The sequence below is a fragment of the Chelonia mydas genome, chromosome 27, assembly GCF_015237465.2.
Source record: "Chelonia mydas isolate rCheMyd1 chromosome 27, rCheMyd1.pri.v2, whole genome shotgun sequence".
Lineage (NCBI taxonomy): Eukaryota > Metazoa > Chordata > Testudines > Cheloniidae > Chelonia > Chelonia mydas.
In genome coordinates this window covers 8,223,565-8,242,030 of record NC_057860.1, presented here as the reverse complement: position 1 = coordinate 8,242,030, position 18,466 = coordinate 8,223,565, and the positions used below count along the sequence as shown (strand labels likewise).

General features: G+C 59.6%; 1 protein-coding gene across 10 annotated transcripts in view; it reads right to left on the bottom strand.

The window, feature by feature from the left end:
- Positions 1-18,466, bottom strand: part of HDAC5 (histone deacetylase 5) — a 103,662-nt gene that overhangs the window by 50,844 nt on the left and 34,352 nt on the right. For 5 of the 10 annotated variants that reach the window (XM_037886609.2, XM_037886610.2, XM_037886611.2 and 2 more), the window contains exon 3: positions 14,224-14,295. The exons of 1 other annotated variant lie outside the window; for it this stretch is intronic. In XM_037886609.2, the coding sequence (XP_037742537.1) occupies positions 14,224-14,295 (72 nt within the window). Of the gene's footprint in view, positions 1-14,223; positions 14,390-18,466 lie in introns of those variants that run through there. 4 more of the 10 variants (XM_037886607.2, XM_037886608.2, XM_037886613.2 and 1 more) reach the window with 1 other exon arrangement.

The following is an 18,466-nucleotide window of genomic DNA, read 5'->3' as shown; positions in this document are numbered from 1 at the left end:
TAGCGAGCGGGGAGGTTAAACCACGGAGGACGCTCTGGGAATGGGGCGGGGCAGACACCCTTACACCTTAGTGGCTGAGATCCCACACCAAGACAGGGGAGAACTCTCCCTTGCCTCAACAGCACCAGGGCAAGGAGTCTAAAAATAATCCTGACCTTGCAGCAGATGGAAGGGGGCAGCCTGGGCCAGCCCCTGCCAAACATGCACTTAGCCCTGCTTAGAAGTGGCTTTCTCTGGCCAGAGGGTGCACAGCCTGGCTGGCTCCCGAGAGAGCCCAACACCCGCCTGGGGGAAGCTGCAAGAGTTCGCAGCTGGCATCCCATGACGGGAGGTCGGGCCGGCCAGCAGCAGGGCATGTGCGGTGGGGCAGGCGGCGGGGAGCTGCCCAGCCCACGGCTCCGTCGGGCGCTGCTACGGACTATAGCCTAGGACGGTGAGGCAGAGAGGATGGCCGGCCCAGTGGGTAGGGCACCACTCTGTGACTCCAGAGACAGAGTGGTCTGTGAGCTGCTCCGATCTACGGCCAGGGAGCCACAGAGCCACCCAGGGTAGATATCCGACACGCTTGCTCCGCGGCAGGGCAGGCCACGCTGCCCCCTTCCCCTCGGCGAGCCGCACGGGGCAGCAAAAGGATTCTGGGCGAAAGGACCGACCAGCAAGGGGCTCGAACCAAATCACATCACAGCCGAGGCCCGGCTGCACTTCAGCTCCCAGGAAGTCGCTTCCAATCCCAGCGCCGCCGTGAGAAAAGTACAGGGCACCTTGCCGACCTGCGCCATGCTCCCATCACCTCCACTCGGAGCCCCTCTGGAAGTGGGCTATATAGCGGAGGCCCCCAGAGCGGGCCAGGCTCCAGTGAGCTCTGGGGGGAGCAAGGCGACTAGCTCCACCTCTCTATAACAATCGCAGCACCCGCTCTTCTGGAGAGCCCGTCCTCATCCCTAGTCAGTTACTCCCCATCTCCCAGCCCTGGACGGTCCAGTCCCTGCTGGGGTAGCAGCAGGGCTTAATGTGTAATGAAAGGTGTCAGGGCTCAAAGCAATTTTTTTACTTTCATAACTGATGCTGCAAGCCCAGAGGTGCCGGGGGCTGTGAACGGCCAGGCCCAGAGGTGCCGGGGGCTGTGAACGGCCAGGCCCAGAGGTGCCGGGGCTCAGCCCTGGTACAAATTAAGCACTGGGCAGTAGGAGTCCTCTGCTGGAGGCGGGTGCATGTATTTGCTGAGATCCGGTTTCCACCCGAGCAAGGCTCCTTGGAAAGCGTTTGCCCAGCTGCACATGGTTATCGGGTGCTAATCAGAACAAGCCCCACCCACACATCACATTGTCTGCACTGCACCTTCATCCCCAGCAAAAACAAAGATAATAGTTGTCAGAAAGTGGGCTGAACAAAAAACCCCAGGTCAGAACCTCGGGAACTTTCATCTCAGGCGCTGAACTTGCTGACTGGGCATCACCTTTACACCTAAGCACTGCTGCCCCCTACTGGATGACATAGGACCGTTTACCTGTGTGTCATAGGCCCTATATGGCTAACAGAGAATCTTCAGCTCCAGTGCCTGTGCTGTCTGAGTTCTAGCCCCGCCGCTGCTGTGCAATCCCCGGTGGCCGCAGAGCCTCTCTGCAAAGCAGCCAGGCTGCAGGCTGCAGGCTGCACGGGTCCGAGAAATTCGTTTGCATACCAGCCCCGCTGCTCTTACATGGCATAACCAGCGCTCGAGGGTACGTGTCTGGGATCCTCTGGGTCCTCCCTACACTGGGTACTTGTGGCACAATCCTGGGCACGAGCAGGCTGGCTACCTGGTACAACCGCGCAGAGCCCTGCAGAGGGGCTGGTATCACAACTGCCTCCGTGGCCACTCTCCCACCCCGTACGCCTCCGGCGCCCTGGTCAGCGAAAGGCAGGGCCGACCCTCTCCCACCGCCTCCCCAAAAGGGGAAGGGAAATTCCATGGCAAAGCCCCAGGGAGCCGAGGAGGAGCAGGAGCGGCCTCTCTCCCCTGACAGCCCCAATTAGACGCATGTAAAAATACAAGAGCCAGCGTTTGTGGTCTGGAAAGATGATCCACCCAGGTCCACGCCTTGCACACACACCCAGTCATTTTCCAAGGGTGTGACAGCAAAGCGTGCGCTGCCCTCAATCGTCTCCCTCTTTCACTGGGAGGGGAGCGGGGACACCGCGGGGCCAGAGCACTGGAAGATCCAGGGCCTTCCATCCTTTCCTTACCGTTATATATGACAGCAGCACCCACGGGTGCTGGGTGCTGCAGAGACAGGCCCTGCCTAAAGAGCCAAGGACAACACCAGGCAGGAGGGGGAATTGTCCCAGCTTTACAGGGGGACACTGAGGGGCAGAGAAATTCAGTGGTTTGCCCACGGTCACACACAGGGAGTCAAGCAGCAATGCTGGGAATAAATCCCAGATCTTCTGAGCCCTCGTCTAGGGCTGGGACCACACCACCATCTCCAGGCCCCTAACTTCACCCGTCACCGTCGCAGTGGTTAGGGTGCTGACCTATGACTTGGGACAGGTGGGTGAAAACCTCTGCTCAGTCACAGACTCTGTGATCCTGGGCATGCCACCCAGCCTCTTCGTGCCTCAGTTTCCCATCTGTACAATACAGATAACAGCCCTGCCCTGCTTCACAGGGGAGAGTGAAAATAAATACACTGAAGAGCGTGAGGTGCTTAGATATCACAGTAATTGGGGGCCAGCTAAGTACCCAAAATAAACAGTCACCCCAGGCCCTGGGCTAAATTACAGCTGGGCAAAAACAGATTACCTGACCACTACCCCGGCACTCTACCCACTAGACCATGCTACTGCTGCAAAGGAATGTTCAAAGCCAGACTGATGGGGGGTGGTAGCAAAACGGCCGGCAGTTTCATCCTGCACTGAGTCTATTTTCAGGAGTTTTACAACCCACCTCAAAACTCCCTAGCAGGTGGTGCTTGCCAGCCTCTGGTTTTGCTGCCATGACCCTGGTTTACGACGGTCGTCAACAGAAACGCTCGGTGTATTTTTACCCTTTGAGCCCGACTCTTCTCTGCACCTGGCCGTTTTGTTCTAGTGGAGAGACTCCTGATTTACGGGAGCGAGAATCAGGCTCCGCAGAAAATCCAGGCCCTGTGAGTTCAGCTTCACTCTTATTTTAGAACGGTGTCTCTTTAAAAGAGCCCGTGAAGGTTTGAAGGGGAAGAAAACAGCTTTGTAAACAAACCATGCAATCAAACCACCGCTGTGGCCAGGGATTGCGGTAGCCACGGGTCCATCTGAGAGTGGAATCTACCTCCCCCGAGCTGGGCCAGTCCCTTTTGGAGGCTGCGTCAGAGCCAGGTTGGCAACCTCCGAAAGCAACAGTGGTGAGATCATCGGGGTCAAAGGAAAGGTTGCTGGGTGGTGGAACATCTCGAGGTGACAGAAGTACGGGGCGCGGAGGGCAGATCCCGAGGGTCCCCATGCCGCCTCCGGAACGCTGCGCGGTTGGTGCCACTCCTGTAACTCCAAAGCCCTTGGAGAGATTTCCCCAGTTTCTTTAAGGGAAAGGAATTCATCTCCGAGCTCAGTCTTGGCGTCTGTGTTGATTCAATCCCCCCGCCGAGAAAACCCCCAGCCAGGATAATAATAGATTTGGAATTTTGTCCACAGGTCTCAAGAGCGCTTTGCAAACGGTAAAGCCCGAGCAGCGCATCGGGGTTACCCCACCCTACCGCCCGGCGGGACTGAGCCGCCGAGTGGGGAACCGACTTGCTCTGTGTCATGTAGCGGGCCTTTGGCATAGCTGGGACGAGAACCCAGGAGTCCTGCTTCCCTGACCCCTGCTCTGAGCACGAAGCAGGAGCTGAGCCCCAGAAAGAAAACCCGGGAGTGCTGGTTCTCCGGCCCCAGGTTCCAACCCACTAGCTGGCCCTTGCACCCTGCTTTTGAAATCCAGAGCACTCCAGGTCTGGCCCCCTAAAAACCCAGGGAAGAAATCCAGCCTGCACGAGGCATCGGGTGCAGGATCCCGGTTTTTAAAGAGGTCCCCACTGAACAGCCACCTCCTGAAACCTGCAGTGGTTTGCTGGGCATAGACACTTCTGCACTATCCCCCTGCTGGGACAGGCTGGGTGCTCCCCTCCCCCCCCCCGCCCCGTCAGCACTACCATCCCCCCACCGCACCCCCTGCTGGGACAGGCTGGGTGCTCCCCCCATCAGTGCAGCCATCCCCTCACCGCACCCCCTCCTGGGGAGACAGGGACAGCGAAAGGACGAGTACACAAAGCTCAGATTTCCTTGAAGGAAGGCGCAAATCCCTCCTGCGTTTTTCCCTCCCTGGTCTGCCCCACCCCTGGGCAGTCTGAGGCGCAGGGAAGTCTCGGCCGTGCCTGGAAGCGAGGGACACTCCTCAGGGGTGGCAGGCGCTCTGGGGAGAGGGATTTACGTAGGTAGGAAGCCCCCGACAAACAGGCTCCCACTGCTTTAATTGGGACCAAGGGGACCTCGCCCCTGACACTTGCAAGCAATTAATTTTCCACTCCAAGGAGATGGTGCAATTCTTCTTCAGCAGCAGGGACAATACCCAGCTGCAAGCGCCCAAGGAAACAGCTCTGAGGACTGCCCAGAGAGGGTCTGCAAGGCCAGGGGAGAGGCTGCTGGCGGGAGCCTCCTCCCCACGGAGCAGTGACAGCAGGGCGAGCCCCTGCAGGGAAGACTCAGGGCCAGAATCACTCTGTGCAGGGGAGCGAACCAGGGTGCTCTGTCCTCCTGAAATGTCCCTCTCCTCCAAAAGAGCTGCGAACATTGCAAACCCATCGGAGCCTGCTCCAGAGAGGCAGACCGGGGCACGGGGGGGGAGCAGATAAAGACACACAGAGCATTTCCCCCCAAGGATCTGAAAGCCCCCTGGACAAAAGCGTTAAAATATTATGCACAGAAAGGGACTTGCCCAAGGTCACACAGCATATCAGTGGCAGAGCTGGGAAGAGACTCCAGCAGTCCTGCCACCTAACTCTAGCCACTAGGCCACACTCTCCCACATCCCGAATCCCCAGTCCCTCTATGAATAAGGCTGCTTATTTAGGTGCTTAAATGGGAAACTGACCTCCTTGTGGGGGAGTCGGGGTGGGACTGTGCTGAACACTTAAGAAAATTCTGGCTTGGATGGCCCTGTGCCTCAGTTTCCCCACCTGTAAAACAGAGGTGACACCGTACAGGAATCAATGCTGCACCCCAATCGCAGGGAGCGAGAGCAGGCTGGGGAGGGACGCCGCGGGGGACAGCGGGAGCCTCTGTTTGGAAGCAACCACCCAGCTCCTGAGCTCCCAGCAGCCCCTCAGAGGTCACCCAGCGCCCCAGCCATGCAGGCCCCCAAGCACCTCGCACTCACTGCTGGACTCCAGCCTCCCAACATCCCTGTGACGGAGGGGAGTGGATCCATCAGCCTGCCCAAGGTCAGTGGCAAGCCCTTGAGGTCCAGCCCGGGGCCCTCTCCTCCCTCACGGCTTGGATAGCTGGTGGCAGTGAGGACTAGGAACCCAACGCTGCGTCTCACTAGAGCCCCAGGGCCAGGAGCACAGCTTCCCTGCAGGGCACGGGGCGACTTTAGCCTCCGCCCGTCTGGGCTCTCCCCGGCCCCGCTGCTCTGCCATTGAAACTTCTCCCCTGCTGAGAGAAGGGCCCAAACCCAACGACCTGGCAGCTTCCCCAGGGGCCGAACCAGAACCCCAGCCCCCCACCAGGGCTCTGAGCTAGGCAGCAGCGGTTCCCGGGCTCTGCTCAGAGCCGAGTGGATGCAGCTGATTGCAGAACCACCAGCAGGGTTTAAAACCTGCGGCCGCCAGGAGCAGCTTCCACTGGGAGGCGTCGCCCGACGTTATAGGGGATTTTACACTTGCCTGCACGATGCCCCTGCGTTAGCTATTTCCAGATCAGAGAAAGTTTTCTCCAGACCATGACGGGCCTTGAGGGCAGCTGCCGGCCAGCACTGGACCTGTCCAGTTCCCTCCCTGGCTAGGACTGGATCCCCCACCCTTCACGTCCCCTGCAGCGGCCATGTCGGCTCAGGCTGGGGTGATACCTTCCCCGGCCCATCCAGGAGGCCGGGAAATTATCACGCCTTCCCCCTGGGGCCTGGAGCCTTGTTTACACAAGAATCACAAGATCTTGCTGAGTTGAATTGGTTTATGAGTTGAATTGGTTTATAAACTGGTTGGCTAACAGGGGCCGCCCTGCGTGAACACTTCTCTCCCCTGAACAGCCATGTAGCTAAGGCTGGACGGCAGGGAGGCAGGGCATAAAGCATGGCTGGCCTTGTGGTTAAAAGCCCTGGCCTCAAACTTGGAAGACGGTGCGTCCTATCTCTGCCACGGACTCCCTGCATGTCACCTCTCAGTACAACGGCTGGTCCCTTCTCCCACTGTTTCGATAGTCAATTCCCCGGGACAGGGGCTGTCTTTTGCCAGGCGTACGTACAGCACCAGGCACATGGGGCCGTGATCTCGGCTGGAGCCGCTGGAGGTTACTGCATTACAGAACACCCTGGGCGAGGACAGGGAGGTTAGCGGCCCGGCGTGGCATCCTTGGTGGGGTCAGATCTTATCTCCACCGTGCAGAGAGGGATGATTAACTGCTGGGTGCCTCCCGGGCCTTTACGAAGGACCAAAGAAATAAACCGTACAGCTAAGGCTGGTGAGCCTGCTCTACCTCTCCTTCCCAGCCGGCTGCCTGGCAAGGCCATGGCACGGCAGGAGCGCAGCTTCCTTCCCGCAACAAACACAGCTGCCAGGCTCCGCAGCGGAGCGGGATGAGAGCAGCGCTGGCTGCCAAGCTGGCAGCGAAAAGCAGCTTAAAACTCAGCTCTAAAAATACCGGCCCGGTATTCTTAGCCGCTGGCATGCTTTGGAAAGCGCCCTACACGATCACATTGCCACCGGGAATAGCCGGACTGAGAAATCAAGCGAGCGGGGCTGGAGCCACCAGAGCGACTCCACTACCGCAGCTGGCACCAGCTGCCCGTGGAGCTCTGGCGACAGAGGGCCCGCTTTCACCCGTGTAAACCAGGAGTGAGCTCCACCCAGGCCTCTGGACTCCCACCAGCGACAGGGGGATCACGCTCAGGGGATCGGTCTTTGCCATTCGCACCCCAACTGCCCAGGAGTGCTCTTCCTGCCAGCAAAAGCGGGGAGTCTGGTGGGATCTGATGTCTGTAAGACACAAGAGGGTGGAAACTCAGGCGAGGAAGGGGGCTTGGGTCACAGGAGAGCTGGTGGCCCAGACACACTCCCTGTGGGGCCCTACGCACGTCACACTAGGGTATATTTTCGAAAGGGCTGGGGCCTCATTCTCCGGAGAGCAGTGCCAGAGGGCTCACCGTGGCTGCCGCTGGGGGCTGAGGATTTCGGAAAATCTGGGCTCAATTGTGGGGCATCGAGCCCTTGAAAAACCAGCCTCCGTGTCCCAGAATCCCTCTCTGCCGTCCGCCCAGTCTCTCTAGACGGTAAGCTCCTGGGGGCCAGTGCTGTCTCACTACATCTCTGCAGTACCTGGCACGCTTTGGGGGGGAGGCCCTAGGGGTTGCTTCAGTTCAAATCACACACACACACACGACCACGATAAGTGGGCTGCCCTAGAGACAGCCTGACTAGGCAAGGACTGCCTCTCACGCCGCGCTTGGGTACGATCGGGACCCGTGGGTGGCACCGAAATATAAATCGTTAACAGGTCAGTACACAGGGGGTTTCTCTCTCTCCCGTCTCTGCTCCTTCAGTCAGTCTCCTCTCTGCATTTCTCTCTCTCCTGGTTTCGGATCCATTCCCCCCCCCCCCCCCCGGCAATTTTTTCCCTTTTCCCTGCTGTCATAGACACACACACCCCGCCAAGCACAACCTGAGCCCAATAACATTCAGGGCAGAGTCACAAGTACCCAGCCTGGGCTGGCTTTGCAATCCAGCACCCCGGGGTGGCTGGTCCCTCGCTCTGACAGCTGTTTGTAGGGGAGAGGAGACATTTCAACCCGATTGGCAGCACAGGGCTGGTGAGTGAGAATCAGCAAGTGACAACGTCCAGCCTGAAATAAAGGAGATACAACATCACCCCACTCACCATGAGCCGCACAGCCCAGTGGGCAGATTCCCCATTTATCACAGCTCCAGCTGGACATATCTAGGAGACAGATTACTTTTATTCCAGTAGCACCGCGGCCACAGTCAAAATCAGGGCCCTCCGTGCTGGGCGCTGCATAGACAGCTGGTGAGAGACAGCCCTGCCTAAGAGAGCTCCCACTTGAAAACAGAGTGAGAAGGGAAACTGAGTCACAGAGAGGTTAAAGTGACTGGCCGAAGACCACCCAGCAAGGCAGTGGCAGAGGTGGGAATGGAACGCAGCTCTGCGGACCCCTGGTCTGGTTACCCTCCTCCTGACATGCCCCTCTTTTCTCCCTTGCAGGGCAGGGTTGAACCTTGTGTATTGCGTCCCGGGGGGACACCCAGACAGCTCTGCGGAGGGGCTCGGATTGGCCTGCCCCAGCCCTGATAAGCAGCGAGGGTAACAGCAGCCCAGACGGTGTGTACACTGCAATCCCACAGCCTAGCAGCCTGTAAAACCAGCGCAGGGCTTTTCCCAAGGCAACAGCCCCGGAAACATTCAGCAGCGTAAAAGCCAGCTGGGTTTTCACAGCGACAAAAGTCACTGCTGTGAAATGGGAATTTCAATAGCTGGGATGGGGATCTTTCAGCACCGCACATTATGGTTTGGCTCAGAGCACTTTACAAGGGTAGTCAGCACCTCTAGCTGCTATCAGGCAGGGGAGAGAGTCTCCAACCTAGTGGGTGGCATACGTCAGGAGACCCAGGGTCCATTCCCAGCTCTTCCACTGAGCTGATGAGCGACTTCCGGCAAGTGGCCTCCTCTCCCACCCCGCAGCTGTCTTGTCTATTTATCCTAGGAACTCTCTGGGGCCGGGGCCATCTTTCACTGTGTGTCTGTACAGCACAGAGCACAATCAGGCCTTTAGTCACTTCTGTAACATAAACAAGATATGGGGAAACTGAGGCACAGAGAAGCGGAATGACTTGCCCAAGGCCACAGAGTGAGTCAGTGGCCAGGAATGGAACCTAGGTCTCCTGGTTTTTAGTGCCACTCCCCACGACCCCACTGCCTCCAGCCCCTGGTTCCTGACCTGCAGTACCTCTTATCGTGCACCACTCCCATCCCTCTACCGAGACACTAACCCTGACCGGCAAGATGCTGTGCTATCCCAAACCCCGGTCTCTGCCCCGCCTGCCGTCTGCTCCTCCCAAACTAGCCCCAGACTCGGCCAGGAGAAGCCAACACACAGTGTGGACCAAGATCCGGTGGGAGCCATCAGATCCAATCCCCTTATGACTCGTGTGTAGCGTGCCAAGGGGCCTGCTGCCCTCCACCCCAGAGCTGGCTGCATTTTAGCATTGATCATTTCTGAAGCAGTTTGGAGCAAAATGCTGTAGAAATGCCATCTCAAAAGTGCCTCTAGTTTTGCGGGCCTCAGTTCTTGGGTGCCCCGATTTAAGACACAGAGCGGTACGTCTATACCGCACACTGGGCCCGGGTCTGTAGGACCCAGGTTTGTGGCCTTGGCGTTTCCAACCCCGTGCTGGAGGATCCACACTGCATTGTAAACCTGGGTTGGCAGTTGCTGGGTCTCTCAGCCGTGCTAACACGTCCGCACTGCACCACACGGACCTTCTAACTCGGGACTGCGACTTGAGCTGCGTGCCCCTTACAAAAGGACGGGGCTTTGGACCCGAGTGCCAGCAGGACTCAGGCTCTGACAAGCCCCCTTTGCAGGGTCCTAGGACCCGGGTCCTGAGTGCACGCCAATCCAAGTCAGACTGAGGTGCGTGTGGACAGAAGGGGGGCTTTGGACTCACACCTGAGTCTGGGCTTAGCGTGCAGTGTACACGAACCCCAGGGTTAACTCCTTTGCCATCTTTCCTCTCACCCCCACAATGAAAGGGGAGAGGGGCGGAATATCACTTGAAACGTCCCATGTGGAGTCTCCGGCCTTTCCCCCTGCCCCGCGACCGCCTGTTTATCCCAGGAGGTTACAAGGTTTCTATTTGAAACGTGTGTTTACATTCCACATTCCTCCCCCTCTAAAAAAAAAAAAAAAAAATCCTTTATTAGCCTGGCCCGGCGATGCTGTGCGAGTGCCCTCGGAGATGCCAAGCCGGTGAGCTGGCCGGAGCGGCCCTGCATTCCCGGCCCTCTGGTTTTGCAGACAGGGTGACTCACGGCTGGCGAACGGCGACTCGCGCTCCTTTTAAACATTCGCACCGAGGGACCGACGCACGAGCTTCCCTTGGACACAACCAGCAAGACGGGTGGGGTTTCTGTGCCGACCCCGCCCCCCCGGCATGATCAGATGCGCCGCGTCCATTTCCATGCCTGGAGGGCGCCCATCCGGGATGCGCTTTGTAACTTCACGAATCAGCAGCGCTTAGAGCCCGATGGCGCCTCGTCCAGCACCTCCCCTGGGCGACACGCGCCGAGCAGAGCACAACCCAGGGCCCGCAGGTCGCTGCACTCTGGGGAACCCGCAGGCTGAACAGTTACAGCGCTGGACAGAGGCCGAGGCGCAGCGAGCGCGTAAGAAGCTCACTTCTGGAGGCAATGGTGGGGCAGGGCACGGGACGGGGAGCACAGACCTAGATGTAATCCCCAGCCCTGCCACTGCCTTGCTGTGTCTCTCTGGGCAAATCACTTTCCCTCCTTCTGTGAAATGGGGAGCAGGGCTGCCTCTCTGAGCCCTGGGGACGCACAGGGTCAGACCGCATTGACCAGCTGCTGTCTATAGGGCAGGACGAGTTAAAGGGCAAACGCCGCTGTGAATCGGGGGGGGCAGTTAAACTGTTTGCCCCGATTTTGTCGTCGCGGGAAAGTGCCTGACTGGTGGCTACTAATATTCTATTCAATAAAGCCCAAGGCAGACTCCAGCCGGGACCACCTCCGTTCTGGGCTGAAAACCGGTGCCTTTGCGTTACCCCTGAGCTGGCTGTGAAATCACAGGTGATCAGAGCCCCCAAGCCAAGCGGCTTTGTGACCTGACGCACGGGGTCGCTGGGCCATTCCGGTTTGGCCCGTCCACCCCTCCATAGACAGAGAGGGGCAGATAGGCCAAACCTGAGTGACGCTGCGACCACATGTCCTGGGTCTCAATGCCCAGAGCAAGGAACCGGGCCCAGACTCGTGGGCAGGATCTGCCGCTGTGAGGTGAGTGCAGATCAGTTTCGCTCTCCCCCTTCCGCCCCCCGGCCTCACTTTTCAGCACCCCCCACTACTGTCTTGTGTATACTGATGGAGCAAAAAACAACATTATTTGGGGACCTTTCTGTGGCTTATTGGTCCCCCCACCCCCACCCCCACCTCTGCAACGAAATTTACTAAAAAATTCAGTGACAAAGTCATAACCTTGCCCAGGATGGATTTCCAGGCGTATCTTTGCATTCACCTGCACACCAGAACTATCCCGCTTTGAAAGGGCCAGGATCATGCCCATGCCCCCCACTCCCCACCCTTTCCCCACCCCGCAGCTCGTCCTGAGAGTGTCTCCAGGCGAGTCCGGAGATAACTGAACACGAGGCCATGGGAACATAAGAACGGCCACACTGGGTCAGAGCAAAGGTCCATCTAGCCCAGTCTCCTGTCTTCCGACAGTGGCCAATGCCAGGAGCCCCAGAGGGAATGAACAGACCAGGGAATCAAGAAGTGATCCATCCCCTGTCACCCATTCCCAGCTTCTGGCAAACAGAGGCTAGGGACACCATCCCTGCCCATCCTGGCTAACAGCCACTGATGGACCTATCCTCCATGAATTTATCTAGTTCTTTTTTGAACCCTGTTATGGTCTTGGCCTTCACAACATCCTCTGGCAAGGAGTTCCACAGGTTGACTGTGCGTTGTGTGAAAAAAGCTCACCCTGCGAGTCCTGCATCAAACCCATCACTTCCCACGGAGCCACAGCATCCAAGCGGAGTCAGACCAAGCCCCAGCCAGGCTGCTTTACAACTTGTAGTAACCAGGCACCCAAATCCTGACGCACGCACGCACACAAGCAAATCCTCCCAAAGCCAGAGGATCCGGCCAGCTGCAAACTCCACCAGGATTAGGTAATGCTGACAACTGCCTGCACATCATCCAGCCCTACATCCTCTCCCTTGCTTACCCTTGTTACACACCCTCACTCACCCATTTGCCACGCCAGGCACTGACGGGCCAGCGCGTCTCCCAGCCTGGCAGGCACCGACCCCGTTGCGCACGGTTCTGCGCAATCAAAAGGCGACGGGCTTCTGGGCTTCTCTCCCGCACCCCCACGCCCCTCTGCTGCCCCCCATTTCCTTCACCCTGCGAGCACCAGCTCCAAACTCCACATCCCGCTTGACGCAAGTGCATGGATGCGGTTTGTGAACACGGAGCCCTTCTTTGTGATGAGAAGGGGGGGCGGGGGGGGAGGCGGGGGCACAGGCTGTGCAATTTTGAGAGGCGGTCAGCTACAGGAGGGGCGGGGGCAGCCCAGCGGTTCAGAGGCATCTCCCAATCCAGGGAAGGAAGGAAGGAAGGGAGGCCGTGCTATTAACATCTCAGGTACCTAAAGGCAGCGAGCCGGGGCTAAAATGGAAGCTGACGCTGTCCACTTGAGATCCGAGGGGCTGCCGGCGCTGCCGGGGGCTCTATCTGCAGAAGCCAGTTGCAACCGGGCACTGAATGGTGCTGCAGGCCAAACTGGAAGAGGGGAGGGAGTATCTCCCTTCTGCCTTCAGAGGAGGGCTGAAGATCTCAAGAAGCCAGAGGGGGGGTGGTAAATCAGGGCAGAATGTCCCTGCATCCACCCCCTGCCCTTGTCACTGACAGATCAACCCTCCCTGCTCGCAGGGGCCCATGCTAGAAACTGACGCTCCGAGCGATTCTCATTCCTTAAACGCCACCGAGGCTGACGGTGCTGGGAAGTTAGAAAGCCGGAGCCCCTCGCCCTGAGGTGGCCGGCAGCTAAATGAATCAACGCCGGACAACGAGGCGTGCGCGTGAAGGGACGGGAGCCGTGCCCTGCCGAACGCCTCGAGCCCTGGGCGCGTCGTCCCTCAGCGCAAGGTTGCGTGTCACTCCCACCAACACACACAACCTCAAGAGACCCAACCCCTCCACGGACACGCCGCGACGGACCGTGCTTCCCCGCACCGCAGGGGAAACCGGGCTGCCACCTCTCCGGGCCAAAGGTCATTTAGTGACCCATTCTGCAGCTGCCATCTGTGCCAGCTCGGAGCCAAAACCTCGGCAGTGGGCACTGGTGCGGGCCGCCACCCACCACGGTCTCTATTCAGGGCCAGCTGTGTCCTGAGGACCCAATCCAAAGCCCACTGCAGCCACTGGTGGGGGGGAGGGGGGAGCCTTGCCATACACTCCCCCAGGTTTGGATCCGGCTCTGAGGGGCAGCAGGGGCTGAATCCCTGTTGGGGCAACAGAGACAGCTGCTCATTTGTAAGTCAGGGTGGAACCCAATGGAGCTCCATCCATTTACAGCCGCTGAGGATCTGGCCCAGGCCGACACCGCAGCTGGCTGGCTCAGGGACGTGGCAGGAGCTGGAATATCACGGGGCCGCCATCAAAAATCAACCCATGCACTGAGTCCTTCTGACAGGGAAAGGAAAAGGGTGCTTGGCAGAAGCAGCTGCTGGCAGGCAAGTCCGTCCCATATTCCCAGGCTTTCATTCAGCTTCCGAGCACCTTAACCCCGGAGCGAAGACTCAAAGGATCCAGAGAAAAGCCACACGGCATTACGAAACCCTGACCATCTGCCTGGCTCCGCGAAGGGTAAACCCAACCCTGAGCAACTCTTGCATCGCGGGGCTCAGCGTACACGGCAGGATCGTGCCCTAGGACTAGAATTCCCAAGAGAGCTCAGCACCCAGAATGAGGGCCAGATTTCCGAAAGGGCGAGCGGGGCAGAGCGCCCTTTGGAAAACCTGCCCCAGAGCACCAGCGCTGAGCCCTCGAAAACCTGTCTCCCCGGGGCAATTTTATAAACCCAGCTCCGTGTTTGCAACACTGTGGGCCCAATCCTACGAGATGCACAGCGCCCTGCACGGATGGAGCGGCCCCGTGGCAGGGTCCGGCCCCCACCAATGCCAGAGGCACCTCCTGCTCCGTTCCAGACGCTCAGGGCAATCAACAGCGTTGACAAGGCCAAATTAACGATCGCGCTGCACTCACCTGCCACGGGAAGGCCATGGATCTGAGTCCGCGAAAGGAGCTCCAGAGACTGCTCGCGTCCGGATACCCCATCTGAAGAAAAACACGATTCGCTCTCGTAAATAGTCTGCAACATCGCGGGCGGCCCCAGCGCCCTGGGCATGAGCAGCATGCCAGGAACTACTCAGACACCAGCTACCGCAGGGCCCGGCAAGGCAATCCACGCTGGCTTCCTTCCCTGTCCCACCTTCGCCTTACAATCCGGCGCAGGGCAAGGGAGCTTTCCTTTGCAACAGGAGGGGGGGGTCCGTTGTGCCAAATCTCAGCTGAAAACCATCAGACATCGCCCCCCCGCCCTCCACCCGCAAAGAGCAAAAGGCGGAGGTCTCCGAGGAAAAGTTAAAGCATCCGAGTCAGCGAGCAGCGTTCGACAGCAACCCCAAAAAGATTCGTCTGCTGGGCCAAACAAATAATATTCAAATCTTGCAAACAAAATTATAATAGTCACTGTTTATGCCAACTGCAGACAGCAGAGGCCAGGCGTGGGAAGGGCCCGCTGTTCCGGAAGGGGGTCCAGCCGCTAGTCTAGAGAAGAAGGAGGGTTTCACATCTCAGGCACGGTCTGATTCACGCCGGGAGGCAGCTCCCCGCCCGGGAGGAACAGCACGGATCAGGCATCGGCACAGGAGCGGAGACCGAGCTGGCTCCCAGCGTCACCAAAACACGACTGAGCTAAGATGTCCTGCAAAGCAGAAGGGGCTGGGCTTGCCCGTGAAGCCCTTTGCTAATTGCGCCACCGACAATTCCCTTTATCTCTTTTTTTTTTCCTCTCCCATCCTTCCCACCCAGTGAGACAGCAGCTGCCCAGGGTGACCTAAAATAGAACTGAAGGGGAGGAGCCGGCTATAAATAGCCCAATGCTCAGGGACCTGGGATTGTTCGTAGGGGCCTGCCTAGCAGATAAAGCTTTTACCAAAGGGGTCAGTGGAATTGCCTCCCTGGGGGTGGGAGAGGGGAAGGAGGGCTGAGAGCCCTGCCAAACAGAGCCAGGAGAGAGACAGATTGGATTTGGGGGGGGGGGGGGGGGGGAGAAACACAAGAGGCGGCGGGGAGAAAAAAAGTTAATTTCTACAGTATTCTTTGCCCCTAGTCTGAAATTGACTAGATCAGCGGAAGGTCTACGGGGGATGGCTTCGAAATAGCCTTTGCATTTGCTACCCCCAGACCCCAACTTTCAAGTGGGACCTCCACCTTCCTGCCCTATCCCCCCTTCTCCCCCCAGACAACCCTGACCAGCCCTCCTGCCATCAAACCCCAACCTTCAACCCCGACCCCCCCACTCAACCCCAGACTGGAGGAAATTAATCCAATCTTTAAAAAAAACCTCAAAACAAAACCCTCCCCCAAGTTTTGAGCCCCAAAAGGGAGAAGGGCCAGAGACCCCACGAAACGCACCAGGGGCTTGGCTCTTGATTTGATGTGGAAGGTGCTCAGATACCCCGGTGAGGGGCAGCGAGACAGACCCAACAGCCAGACAGCACGGATTAGCAATAGCAAACAGGACTGGCTAACTAACCCTCACACGGCTGCACTCATGGGCGGTGGGTATCGTAGGCACGGGAAGGCTCTGCCTTCCCAAACAGCCTGATGTCCCCCTGCCCAGGCTCCACCCGCAGACCCCAGCCTGTCTAGGCTTCCCTTTGTGCCAGAGGCTGGGGCAGGCAGGCTAGGGGCCGCGGTGTGCCCCCGGGGCTGCACCACGCCACCCGTCCTCCCAGCGCTCCGGCCGCGCCTCCTGCCCGTCCGCCTGCCCAGCGCTGGAGTTGGGGGCACTCTGACCGTACCATCTGCCCACCCGTCCAGCGCCGGGGCTGGCAGCTCGGCCGGGGGACGCCTTTGGGGGGGGGGGGGGGGGGCTGGCCTGGGGTTGGGCTGGGCAATGCAGCCCAGCGCTCTGGGGCCGGGGGGACTGGGCCCGCGCTGCCCCAGCTCTCCGGGGCCACGGGAGTCTGGGTCACTGGGCAGGGGCCAGCGGCCACAGTGGGGGGCGGGGCTCGGGTGGGCGTGGAAGGGGCGGGGCCTCAGGTGGAAAGGGCGTGGCTAGGGGGACTAGCCTTCCCAAGCCTGGGGTTCACCCCCCTCCCATGGCTGCACTTAGTTTACTTTTCTGCCTGCGCAGGTCAGCCACCCAAAGAGCGCCAGGGATAGCTAAGGCAGGGGCGAGGACCCAGGCCCTGGAGTTGCAGGAAGAGGGGGTTGGTGGGTCGAGGTTGTTTGTTCTAAGCGATCATCTGATGGAACGAAAGCGACCCTGGACAACGGGCAGGGAACCTCCGGCCCCAGCTGGGTCTCCAGGCAGGCACCCACGGCCGATGGCTGCTACTGAAAATTTAGGAGCCCGGCGTCCCCTGCCACCCCCCCGCCCCACCAGGACGCAGGGGATAACACAGGGGGTTTGCCACAGGAAGGAAGGTCCCCGTAGGGAAAGGCGGCTTTGCGTTCACACCTCGCTCAGCAGGCCAAGCCCCTCCTGGCTTCGTTCAACCCATGGCCAGGCCCTTTGCCAGCCAGCGGACCCAGCCGCACAGAGCCTAGAGATGCACCTGGTACAAGGATGCGCCTGGGAGACGGAGGCTGCCCCGGGCCGTGAGGGACGGAGCTGGTGAGCGTGAGAGTACAGGAGCTAGCTTGGCCCTCAGCAGGGGCCGATCTGGGGCGCCAGAGCATCCCCCACCCCGCGTGGGGCTCAGAGCGCTGGCCGGCCGCTCCTCCCCCACAGGGAGCCTTTAGCCACAGGGAGCACCCAGCAATCTGCTCCATGGCTTAGCCAGCGGCCCCCCGTGTCCTGCCTACACCCCCCCAACAGCTTAGGAGACTTCACCCACAGCGCAGCCTCTCCCAGAGGCCTGGGCCAGGTCTCCCACCTCTTGGAGCCCACGTATGGCTGCAGCAGGAACAGCTCAGGGCCTGGTAAAGGCAGAAGGCCCCAGCTGGCAGAGCTCAATCAGTGGCCCCCTGCTCCCCGGGCCCTTCTTGACCCGCTGTCCTGGCAGGCGGGGGTCTGACAGCGAGTTGTTTCTTCTTCTTCTGCTGCCGGGGCCAAGCCTGCACGGGACGCCACAAATGCAGCTCCCCCCAGACTCCACTTCGATGCGGTCTCTTCCCTTTTTTGTGTTGTTTTGCATGGAAGGCCAGCCCGGCTCAGTAACTCAAGCCACCGAGTGAGGCTTGCGAAGGCTCCCTCCAAGAGGCCCTAATTGCCCCGGACGTTAATCCGCATCAGCGCTGCCAGAAATAAAACCCCAGGTTTCGCCGGGAAGGGGAAAATCTCTGCGTGGGAGTTCGGGGCCCCGGTAAGAGCAAGCCGGGAAAGCAAGCGCGTGGCTCCCGCGGTGGCTCCCCTAGGCCACGGGCCCCGGCGGCAACCTGCCAGGCTGACCCGAGAAGCTGCCGCCTATCGGGCTGCACCTTGCCACCCCGTGGACAGAACCCGGAGAGGTGCAGGATAGGAGAGAAAGTTCTGGCCCTTGTTCCTCAGCACGCCTGAGCCACAGGGCCAAAACTATTTACCGGGATCAAAAAATGCTCCTCCCCTCCCCCAGTCCCAGGCTGAGGAGCCCCCACAAAGAACTCCCGGGGGCGGGGCGGGGGGGGGAGCGTCGGGGGCTGGGCTCTAGCAACACCTCTTCTCCAGGGGGGAGCTAGTGGCCCGCAGCCTCCTGGGAACAGGGTGGGGGGGGGCCAATTCTCTGCTGGAGCAAATTTGCGCCGCTCTGTTGATTCTTGTGGAGCGGCATGTGTTTACACCAGCACTGAATCCGGCCTCCTTGGGGCTTGTCGGCGGGACGGACTGGCCATAGGGGTTGCGACGCCGGACCGGGCCAAACGCACCGTGAATTAAGCGGTGAGCACGGATGCCGGCAGGGCGAATGCGGGAATCCTCGCGGCACTTCCTTCAGCACCTTCCCGGGAAGCCCGCTGGGGACTGGGCCGAGGTCCACGGGAAGACGCGAGGACTCAGTGCCTCTTTCCTGTAGGTCGCCGCTCCGACTCCAAGCCGAAGTTGGGAGGGACCAAAAGTCGTTACTGCGCGCTGGCCGATGACGTGTGTGAAATTAACCGAGGCTCTTAGAGGACAGGCATCATGAAAACCAAAGACACCCCGTGCCCTATGCTACTTGCCCCTCGTTGGCCAATGCCTGTATGGGACAGGGAGACTTCACTCCCCCTTCCCATACATTGGGGTCCCCTCCAGGACCGAGGG